This window comes from Piliocolobus tephrosceles, chromosome 6 (assembly GCF_002776525.5).
Source record: "Piliocolobus tephrosceles isolate RC106 chromosome 6, ASM277652v3, whole genome shotgun sequence".
In the NCBI taxonomy this organism is placed as follows: Eukaryota; Metazoa; Chordata; class Mammalia; order Primates; family Cercopithecidae; genus Piliocolobus; species Piliocolobus tephrosceles.
The window spans coordinates 148,224,628-148,236,790 of NC_045439.1; the positions used below are offsets into that span (position 1 = coordinate 148,224,628).

The 12,163-nt window shown below is 40.7% G+C and overlaps 1 protein-coding gene across 3 annotated transcripts in view; it reads right to left on the minus strand.

The window, feature by feature from the left end:
• The window catches only part of EIF2AK4 (eukaryotic translation initiation factor 2 alpha kinase 4), a 110,371-nt gene that overhangs the window by 40,860 nt on the left and 57,348 nt on the right, over positions 1-12,163 (minus strand). For all 3 annotated transcript variants that reach the window (XM_023189383.1, XM_023189382.2, XM_023189384.1), the window contains 5 exons: positions 8,636-8,719; positions 6,756-6,878; positions 4,541-4,645; positions 2,686-2,740; positions 2,060-2,139 (listed from right to left, as the gene is read on the minus strand). In XM_023189383.1, coding sequence (XP_023045151.1) covers positions 2,060-2,139; positions 2,686-2,740; positions 4,541-4,645; positions 6,756-6,878; positions 8,636-8,719 — 447 coding nt within the window. The remainder of the gene's footprint in view (positions 1-2,059; positions 2,140-2,685; positions 2,741-4,540; positions 4,646-6,755; positions 6,879-8,635; positions 8,720-12,163) is intronic.

Consider the following 12,163-nt stretch of genomic DNA (forward strand, 5'->3'; position numbering starts at 1 on the left):
AAATGTGAAGATTTGTTCTCAAAAATTATGGTTATAAAGGCTAAATGATATATTTTGTATCTAGATGATGACAAAATATTTGGCATGATGTCTTTAAACATTTTCATAGAAATTTTTTTTCTTTTTTGAGGCAGGGTCTCACTCTGTCACCCAGGCTGAAGTGCAGTGGTGCAAACTTGGCTTACTGCAACCTCTGCCTCCTGGGCTCAAGCAATCCTTCCACCTCAGCCTCCCAAGTAGCTGGGACTACAGGTGTGCACCACCATGCCCAGCTAATTTTTTTGTGTGTATTTTTTGTAGAGACTGTTGCCCAGGCTGGTCTCCAACTCCTGGACTCAAGTGATTCACCCACGTTGGCCTCCTAAAGTGCTGGGATTACAGGCATGAGCCACCACGCCTGGCCTTCGTAGAAAATTAATGGTAATTGGTTTAGTTGTAGCCACAGACAATAGAAAACCACTGATTGAAAACTGGAAATAATGGCTGAAGAGCAAGGACAACTGAGATTGATCATAAGAATCTGCTTTGTTTTGGGCCAGGTGTGGTGGCTCACGCCTGTAATCGCAGCACTTTAGGAGGTTGAGGTGGGCGGGTCATAAGATCACGAGATCGAGACCATCCTGACTAACACGGTGAAACCCCATCTCTACTAAAAAATACAAAAAATTAGCCAGGCGTGGTGGTGGGCGCCTGTAGTCTCAGCTACTTGAGAGGCCGAGGCAGGAGAATGGCGTGAACCCGGGAGGCAGAGCTAGCAGTGAGCCGAGATCGTGCTACTGCACTCCAGCCTGGGTGACAGAGTGAGACTCTGTCGAAAGAAAGAAAGAAAGAAAGGGAAGGAAGGAAGGAAGGAGGGAGGGAGGGAGGGAGGGAGGGAGGGAGGGAAAGAAGGAAGGAAGGAAGGAAGGAAGGAAGGAAGGAAGGAAGGAAGGAAGGAAGGAAGGAAGGAAGGAAGGAAGGAAAAAATTTGCTTTGTTTCGCATCTTGGCTAATCATCTTAAAAGTGAAACACAGACCAAAATCCAGAGCTGATAGAAAAGGCCAGTTCCTGACTACAAGGTCATACGGCCTTCAAAAAGAAGAGAATCTTGCCATTTGTGACAACATGGATGAACCTGGAGGACATTATATTAGGTGAAATAAGCTAGACACAGAAAGGCAAATACTGTATGATCTCACTGGTATGTGGAATCTAAATAAAAGTCAAACCCACAGTAATAGAGAACACAGTGGTGGCTACCAGGGGCTGGGGACTAGGGGTCAAGGGGAGATGCTGGTCAAAGGGCACACATTTTCAGTTAAAAAATGAATACATTCTGGAGACCTAAAGCACAGCATGGTGACTAGAATTAATCATAATGCATTGTATTCTTGAGGTTTGCTAAGAAAGTAGCTCTCGAGTGTTCTTACCACACATAAAAAATGGAAACCAGGTGAGGTGATGGGAATGTTAGTCAGCTTCGTTGTGGAAATCATTTCACAATGTATACATACATCATAACATCACATTGCACACCCTAAATATAGACAAGTTTTGTCAATCATACCTCCATAAGCTAGGAAAAAAATAACAAATAAGTAAAAATAAAACAAAAAGCTAGAGAAAAAAACAGTAAAGTCAAAAAACTAGAAGGATATAAATAATCAAGATAACTATTAAATAATTGACAAAAACAAAAAAAGTATCTATAATAAAAAGAAAAAAGAAGCAAAAAGACAAGGCAGTGCAGAGAAAATCTAAGCACCGTGCCATGAAGGAGAAGATGGCGTTGGGAAGGCAGTGTGTCTGAGGAAGCCAAGCATGGCACGGGTGCCGAGGAAAAGACTGTACATGGTCAAGGGCACAGAGGTGCAGAGCTGCTTTCAGGACAATGGAAGCCATTTTCAAGAAATACTCTTGACCTCTGATGTCTTAAAAACATTCACTGTGGCATTTCCTATACATGTTGGCTACAGAAAGCATAGAACAAAAGCACCAAGAATAAAACAGCAATCTCATGATTCCACCACTCAGGGATACCTTAATTTTGAGGTTCTTTTTCCCCACAAAACCCCTTACCTGGTTGTATGCAGATTTGGTGCTTCCTTGGACCTCTGGGCTTACATAGAGAGCAGTGCCAACCATCCCAGTTAAGTGACCTGTGTGGAGGAAAACAGAGGGAAAACTTCCCAATAACAGGACTTACAGATGACACAAACTAAAACAAACAAACAAACAAGGCTTCTTAAAAGTGAGGCATGATCTGTTAACTGTCTATGCCACTCACAGGAAGCAGCAGCATGCATTGTACCAAATGAATAACCATAAGTCACATATGGCCACACACTCTGTTCTACACAAGGATGTCTTTGCTATTGCAGAGGAGGGACAGTGCCAGGTAACAAGACTCCAGATGGACTAGGGTATGAGGTAACCTCACATTACCAGCGGAGGTTAGACAAAATAAAACTGTCTACGCCTGGGAGCCAATTATTTTACTCACTGAAGCTCTAATTTCTTAAAGTTCAAAGAACAATTAATACATTGAAAAGAAAAAAATTAAAGCATTTCCATAATTTTGTTATCTTAAGGAACAATTAAAATCTGCGGTAGAATAAAACCTTTACAAGTAAAAAGCAGTTTTCAGGTTAAGAAATTCTGAGGTCTTTAACACATGGATTAAATATATAGTCTTCTGGGTTTACCTGAAGGGTCTGACTTAATCAAGTCTCCTGTCTGATCGTCTTGTTTGCTGTCAGCCTAAAAATATAAGTAAGTCAAATATCCAATCAAAACCTGATATTATTCCATGAGAAGGCTTGTCTGTTTCTAAATGAAAACTGAGGAAATATTACATGGAAATCAAAATAATATAATAATGCTTTGAGTTTTAATTTTTTTTCTAGTTTACTCAACTCACTAATGCAAGGCTCTCAGAAAAACCCAATGAAATCAAGAGGGAGGGGGGCCAATCACTATACAACTCTTTCTTTAGGACAGAAATATGCAAACACTTAGAGAAACCAATTTATTTTCATGTTGCAAATGCCAAAAACAGAATCTATTTTCTAAGAAGAGTAAGAGTGTATTAAAAACAACAAATTCATCTTTCAACTTCCTCACTGCTGTTACTTTCTCTGCATCAATTTTTATTCTTCTTTCCTAGAGTCTGCTCAGCAAATGTGTTCTACCCTCGCTCATGGCTAACATCTCCCAGGTAGCCTCACCTTGCTCCACTATGTGCCACGGTGTTGTCAATACCCTAAGTCACTATTGTTATGTCTGCATTTGTAATAGGTGCTTCCCATTATAAGCCATCACCATCAGTAACACCAGCTTCAACATTCTTAGTGCTGGGCACTGTTCTAGGTGCTTTACCTGCATTCTTATTTATCTTGCTGATAACTTTTTGAGCTAGGCACTAGTATTAGGCACACTTTACAGATGAGGTATTGAGAAGTTAATTAGTTGTCCAAGATCATGCTACAAAGCAGTGGCAGAGATAGGATTCTATTCCAGGTCGGTGAGACTCCAGATCCTGAGCTCTTACCTATCTCACTATGCTACAGCCTTCCAGGCATCAAGTTAAATTCTTTAGTTTGGGGATCAAGATTCCCACCATCTGGCCCGTCCTTGGTCTCAGCACTCTCCCATATGCTCCATGGGGAGCATGATCGGGACCATGTCCTTACTGTCCGCCTTCCCTCTCCTCCCTTTCTACTCCTAGTCTCACCTTCTAACTTGGCCCCAATGGTTGTTCTGACCATTAACTCAAATCCTACTTTGCTTTCCTGATCACCCTTGGAATTAACTGCATTTCCTACAGATCTTGGTGCCTAATAAGTTGGGTTTACAATGTGAAGTAAAATTCCTCCCCTGGCATTCAAGGCCTACCACCTACAAGACTGCCCAACCTTCCAATGACTCCTCAACTGCCCTGCATCCTCTCACTCTCCCCTGCACCTCACAGTTTTGGCCAGTCAGACAGTATGCTAGTCTTCCGACAGCCAAGTCTGCTTACCCTGGGGCCTCTGCTTAGGCTGTGTTTTCTCTCTGGAATCCCCATCCTGGTGTCACCAGGCCCTGCCCTCAACCTCCACCTTTTGGACTCCCACCCACCATTTAAGGACATCTGAAATGCTACTGTCGTTATCCAGCCTTTCTTGATCCTCACAACCGTATGCTCTCCTGGTGTTTTATGTTTTTGAGCCTCATTTCCTCAAATCAACAAAAGCCTCTGAGGTATAAAGCATCTAGTCCAGGGCCAGGCATGGTAGACCAAAATACCAAATGATTTCATAAAGTACTGTATGCCTTTGACCACAATACTGTTCCCAAGCCAATAATTTTGTGTCCCTCAAGTGGAATGCACTCAAAAAAATATACTCAAATTTCAAAGCCTACAAGATCACCTGCAGCATGCCCCTTCAGGTTTGTGTAATCTCCTGAGGATTAGACAGCATAGTTCTGTGAATGCACTACTCTATCTGCTAACACTTTCAGGATTATCAAGGCATCTGAGTCTGTTTTTAGGTACAGTCTAATTTTTAAAATACTTACAGAAAAGGCTAGATGGTCTGTCGCCAAACCAAAATCACCTATTTTCACATGGTCATCAGAATCCAAAAAAATGTTGACAGGCTTCAAATCCCGGTGAATCATTCCCTGTTGAAAGAGAGTGAAGAAATAAACAATGGTTTCCCATGCATAAAGTTATACCTACCTCCTAATTTAAAAGGCCAACCTAGTGATGAAAATCGTACGAGGTGTTCTCCCACAGAGCACCCTGGTCCAGGCTGTCTGGCCTCTGCAATGTCTCCTGACTGTCCTATGACCTCTTTACCATCTCCTAGTTCTACCTGGTGGTATCCTGACCAGGTGAATTCTAAATAGTTCCCTGTGGCATCTAAGGCCCCTTCCACTGGGTTCACCAAGTTACCTTTACCCCTGCTACATCACAAAACCTCTGCTCTGGTCACAGAGACACACCATTTTTATTCCTTCTTCTATTCCTTTCTTTGTATCATCTCCCCTTCATAGGATACTCTTGCTTTTTTCCATGCATTTGCACTGTACCAACATTTGCAAGTGCCAACTCATTCGTAAGCCTTCTACAGTAATTCTAACAGTTCAACTTGGCATCCCCAGCACACACAGTAGGTGTGCAATAATTACTTGTTTACATAAGACTGCTTTCTCATTTTCCTAATGGCTTGTAATGTGTATTGTTTCATGCATTATAATATAGAAAGTAATGATCTCTTTTACCATTACATGAAGGTAAATTCTGGCTCCCTCTAGAAGCAAGAAGTCCCTCGCAAGCATGGGACACACACTTGTGCCTCCTTGTATTTCTAGGTATGGCACAGTGTTAAATGCCAGCAAATGGTTAGCCAATACTGAGCAAACTGGATGGAGTAGAAGCAAGCACAGGGGGCACTGTTCTAGCATCCCAGGATAAAATCACAGTAATACAGCTTAAATGGCCCTCATCAGAACTCATTTTCATTTCTAACCTTGCAAATTCTGCTTCTACCAAATCATTTATAAACTACACATGTGTAAATTACAGCCCTTGCTTCTCAGTATAAATATGGTACAGTATAAACATTTTAAGGTTAAAGAAATTTGAGGCAAAGGAAAAAAATAATGAATTTATTTTGGTTAATGCATTAGACAATCCCATTTTTAAAATGTAAGCAGTGTTTCATCCTGAAGCTAGGCCCATTAGCATTTACATTATAATGGCAATTTCTAGCTTTAAAATGACATTTTAGACACGTGACAAGCTGCTTTACTCAGGAAGTCTCATTTCTCTTCTTGCTAGATGGCTTTCTGGTTTCTCCGTGTTCCTCTGAAGGGCGGCACTAATTCTGTTAGAATCAAATAACTTGGCAAATATTAATCACATCTTTGCTTAATTCTTTCTTTCTCTTTTTTGAGATAAAGTCTTACTGTCACCTATGCTGGAGTGCAGTGGTACAATCTCAGCTCACTGCAACCTCCACCTCCCAGGTTCAAACGATTCTCCTGCCTCAGCCTCCCAAGCAGCTGGAATTACAAGTGTGCACCACCACACTCAGCTAATTTTTGTATTTTTAGTAGAGATGGGGTTTCACCATGTTGACCAGTCTGGTCTTGAATTCCTGACCTCAAGTGATCCACCCACCTCGACCTCCCAAAGTGCTGGGATTACAGGTGTGAGCCACCACACCTGGCCCTAATTCTAAAGCACTCAAGCAATAATCCTCACATTCCCTACATGTTCAAATATTTTCTCCTCTCCCAGAGATTAACAGAGAGTAAAAACTTTAGGCTTTACAGTCCCTGTTGCAACTATTCAAATCTGCTGTTATGGAAAAAAAACCACCACAGGCAATATGTAAACAAATGAGCACAGCCATGTTCCAATAACCTTGGGAGCATTGGAATTTGAATTTCATGTAATTTTTATGTGTCATGAAATGTCCTTTTAATTTTTTACAACCATTTAAAAATGTAGGAGCCATTATTAGCTCACAGGCCATACAAGAACAGGCAGTGGATTAGATTTGGCCTGTGGGCCACAGTTTGCTGATCCCTGTCCTAACCTTTAAAGTTTTCTTAACATTTTTTAATGTTATACTCTGATACTTTGTAATATTTTATTGTCTTCGACACTTTGTTCTATTAGCTTTCCCTCTATTTCAGTTTTTCTCCAATCTTACATTTGACACTTTTATGCATACATTTTTGTAAACATAAGTCTTCAGATATGAAATGTTGTAAAGTTTACTTTCTCATGGATATAAGCTAATCCATCCAGAATCTCTCGAAAAAGTCTCCAGAGTCTGACAGTGTCTTGATACAGTCCCTGGTCAATGGTGTCTCGTAAAGTGCTCTTCTCACAGTACTCCATCTATGTACAGACAAGGACAAACCAGGAGAATTTGATTACACGACAGGTTTAAGTTAAGGAGTATAACTTCAATTTACATAATCCTCCATTTTAAAACCTGTACCATGGGTTTTAAACAGTTATGGGAAAGACGTGGTTTTTTACACTGAAAAAGAAACCAACAGTATTAAAAAAATACCTTGGGGGTAAATATGCATAATCTTAGCACTCCAACATAATCATTTCTAATTTTTTATATTATTGCTTATTTAAAAATATGACTTGTTTAAAATATTTATCACAATTAATATAAAAAAACTGAGAATGTAGTAAAATTTTACAAGATAGCTTCCAAACCCAAATTTACAAGGAGAGCTAATCTAATGATGTCATTAGCTTTTCTTACATTAACGACAAATGACCTTCAAGTTTAGAGCAAAATATTGCAAATATTAAAACATTCAAGTCTTCTTGGGACAGTGAGACAGGGGCTCTGTCTCACCCCTTCTTGAGTGTTTTCATATATCAGAAAACAGTGCAACATGACTTAAATCTTCAATCGACATGCACCATCTGATTTATGAAACTAGCCTATATGCTTCAACTAGTGCCAGAGTTGAGATTTCTCATGAAGAAAGGTTTTATTGTTTTTAAAAAGAAGAAGATTAGCTTTTGTTCTATCATCTTTGGAATAACTGTCAGTAAACTCTGGCTCACCCTCTGGGCCTCACAAGGCCTCCTCTGATGCCCACACCGTGATCCTGATGCATGTCGGAGGCAACTCCTTTGTGTACTTCTGTTTCATTCTAATTGTGTAGAAGGTAATGGAATATAATAGAGGATAAATAGTAGTTTGGGGGACCAATGCTTTATTATCTGTGTAAGTGGTACCTCAAAGATATTTATGTTATGGAATACCTAAAACCAGCTCCAACTCCAGGAAAGCAAATACTTAACTCATCTCATTCGAAATGCTGTAACTTGTCTGAGGGTTCCTTTTTCCTCACAGTTCTGTATCTCACATTTAAAGATCTGCCTGCTGGCAGTTATGACTGAAATACTAACAGTGACCCACAGTCTTGTTCACTTGGGGCAGAGGAAAGACTTCTTTGTTTTATGGCCACTCCTCTACTAGCAGAGCCCACCCTTGTTTAGGATACTGCTGCTCTGGCAGGTAGGCAGGCCAAAGCCCAGGCTTCTTAGTCATGCCCCATTGGAACTGGCTTGCCTGTGCACTGGTCTCCAGAGATTCCAGGACAAGCCACTTTGCCTAAAGTCACATTGGTGTTACTTTTGCATGTACAGGCATGTGTGCATCATATCTTGTCCAGATTCAGTTGGTTAGGCAAAGTGGAGTTTCTGTGCTCATGCAGTCTAGCATTTATGGAACTGAGATACAGTTCTAAGTACTTCACATGTTATTTATTCTTTATTACTGTATAAGAGTTACTATTATGTAATTTATAGATGGGGAAACTGAGGCACAAGATGCTGAAGGACCTTGCCTGAGTTCACGCAGTCCTAACAGGTGGATCCAGGATGTGAACTTACACAGCCTGAGCCCAGAGCCACCCTATGGCACCTCCTGATAAGCTGCAGGAAAGCAGGAATTCCAGGCTGGGGAAAGGGCCTCCACATGGTAATCCTCTCGGCCAATTAATCTTTGGTAGTGGCAGTAAGCCCTCCTCTGTCCATTATCTTGTTCCAATACCCTGAAACAGACCCATCAGCCACTACTGGGTGTTGCTGTGTCACCTAACTACACACCACGACCTCACCTGGATGTAGAGGTAGTGCACAGCCTCGGTCGTCACTGATGGCTCACTTTCATGGCAGCCATTCTTTTCACTGCAGTCTTCATCCTAACCCAAAAGGAACACACAGTAACTCAAAATGGAAGTCAAAATTAAGCACAATCATCATCAAGTATTTGTGCCCACCCCCAACACAAGGCCACCCTGTTGCCTTAGGGAGAAGTCAGTGAGCAGAACATAACCACTGTCCTTAGAAGCTCAAACATTTGGCTGACAAATCCTGGTTTGTTTTGGGTTGATAGGCTATTAATTACTGCCTCAATTTCAGAACTTGTTATTGGCCTATTTGGGGATTCAACTTCTTCCTGGTTTAGTCTTGGGAGGGTATACACATCCAGGAATTTATACATTTCTTCCAGATTTTCTAGTTTATTTGTGTAGAGGTGTTTATAGTATTCTCTGATGGTAGTTAGAGAAGCCAGTACCATTCCTTCTAAAACTATTCCAAGCAATAGAAAAAGAGGGAATCCTCCCTAACTCATTTTATGAGGCTAGTATCGTCCAAATACCAAAACCTGTCAGAGACACAACAACAAAAGAAAATTGCAGGCCAATATCCCTGATGAATATCGATGCAAAAATCCTCAATAAAATACTGGCAAACCGAATCAAGCAGCACATCAAAAAGCTTATCCACCATGATCAAGTAGGCTTCATCCCCGGGATGCAAGGCTGGTTCAACATAAGCAAATCAATAAATGTAATCCAGCCTATAAACAGAACCAAAGACAAAAACCACAGGATTATCTCAATAGATGCAGAAAAGGCCTTCGATAAAATTCAACACCCCTTCATGCTAAAAACACTCAATAAACTAGGTATTGATGGAATATATCTCAAAATAATGGGAGCCATTTATGACAAACCCACAGCCAGTATCATACCAAATGGGCAAAAGCTGGAAGCACTCCCTTTGAAAACCGGCACAAGACAGGGATGCACTCTCTCACCATTCCTATTGAACATAGTGTTGGAAGTTCTGGCCAGGGCAATCAGGCAAGAGAAAGAAATAAGGGGCATTCAATTAGGAAAAGAGGAAGTCAAATTATCTCTGTTTGCAGATGACTTAATTGTATATTTAGAAAATCCCATTGTCTCAGCCCAAAATCTCCTTAAGCTGATAAGCAACTTCAGCAAAGTCTCAGGATACAAAATCAATGTGCAAAATCACAAGCATTCCTACACGCCAAGAACAGACAAACAGAGAGCCAAATCATGAGTGAATTCCCATTCACAATTGCTATGAAGAGAATAAAACACCTAGGAATACAACTTACAAGGGATGTGAAGGACCTCTTCAAGAACTACAAACCACTGCTCAAGGAAATAAGAGAGGACACAAACAAATGGAGAAACATTCCATGCTCATGGATAGGAAGAATCAATATCGTGAAAATGGCCATACGGCCCAAAGTAATTTACAGATTCAATGCTACTCCCATCAAACTACCATTGACTTTCTTCACAGAATTAGAAAAAGCTACTTTAAATTTCATACGGAACCAAAAAAGAGTCCATATAGCCAAGACAATCCTAAGTAAAAAGAATAAAGCTAGAGGCATCATGCTACCTGACTTCAAACTATACTACAAGGCTACAGGAACCAAAACAGTTTGGTACTGGTACCAAAACAGATATACAGACCAATGGAACAGAACAGAGGCCTCAGAAATAATACCACATATCTATAACCATCTGATCTTTGACAAACCTGACAAAAGCAAGCAATGGGGAAAGGATTCCCTATTTAATAAATGGTGCTGGGAAAACTGGCTAGCCATATGCAGAAAGCTGAAACTGGATCCCTTCCTTACACCTTATACAAAACTTAACTCAAGATGGATTAAAGACTTAAATGTAAGACCTAAAACCCTAGAAGAAAACCTAGGCAATACCATTCAGGACACAGGCATGGGCAAAGACTTCAAGACTAAAACACCAAAAGCAATGGCAACAAAAGCCAAATTGACAAATGGGATCTAATTAAACTAAAGATCTTCTGCACAGCAAAAGAAACTATCTTTAGAGTGAACAGGCAACCTACAGAATAGGATAAAATTTTTGCAATCTATCCATCTGACAAAGGGCTAATATCCAGGCCAGGCACGGTGGCTCATGCCTGTAATTCCAGCACTTTGGAAGGCCAAGGCATGTGGATCACCTGAGGTTGGGAGTATGAGACCAGCCTGACCAACATGGAGAAACCCCATCTCTAACAAAAATACAAAATTAGCTGGGCGTGGTGGCGCATGCCTGTAATCCCAGCTACTTGGGAGGCTGAGGCAGGAGAACTGTTTGAACCCAGGAGGCGGAGGTTGTGGTAAGCCGAGATTGTGCCATTGCACTCCACCCTGGGCAACAAGAGCAAAACTCTGTCTCAAAAAAAAAAAAAAAAGCTAATATCCAGAATCTACAAGGAACCTAAACAAATTTACAAGAAAAAACAACCCCACCAAAAAGTGGGCAAAGGATATGAACAGACACTTTTCAAAAGAAGACATTTATGTGGCCAAGAAACATATGGAAAAAAGCTCATCATCACTGGTCATTAGAGAAATGCAAATCAAAACCACAATGAGATATCATCTCACTCCAGTTAGAATGGTGATCATTAAAAAGTCAGGAAACAACAGTTGCTGGAGAGGATGTGGAGAAATAGGAATGCCTTTATACTACTGGTGGGAATGTAAATTAGTTCAACCATTGTGGAAGACAGTGTGGCGATTCCTCAAGGATCTAGAACTAGAAATATCACTTGAACCAGCAATCCCATTACTGGGCATATACCCAAAGGATTATAAGTCATTCTACTATAAAGACACATGCACACGTATGTTTACTGTGGCACTATTCACAATAGCGAAGACTTGGAATCAACCCAAATGCCCATCAATAATAGACTGGATAAAGAAAATGTGGCACATATACACCATGGAATACTATGCAGCCACAAAAAAAGAATGAGTTCATGTCCTTTGCAGGTACATGGATGAAGGTGGAAACCATCATTCTCACTAACACAGGAACAGAAAACCAAACACCGCATGTTCTCACTCATAAGTGGGAGCTGAACAATGAGAACATATGGGTAAGGGAGGGGAACATCACACACTGGGGCCTGTTGCGGGGTGGGGGCTGGGGGAGGGATGGCATTAGGAGAAATACCTAATGTAGATGACAAGTTAATGGGTGCAGCAAACCACCATGGCACATGCATACCTATGTAACAAACCTGCACGTTTTGTACATGTATCCCAGAACTTAATTAAAAAAGAAAAGAAAAAGAAAAAAGAAAAAAAAAGAAGCTCACAGCATCATTGCAAGTTTGCTAGTTCCAGAATCCTCGTGTGGTTTACAGGTCTGTTGTTACGCAGAACAATGATGGGGTAAACAGATACTAGGCAGGCATTAAAGATGTGCAATCTACAGAAAGACTCCTTGTCAATTCTTTCTTACCACTGATATCCATCTATGGCTAAGAAGGTCAGAATG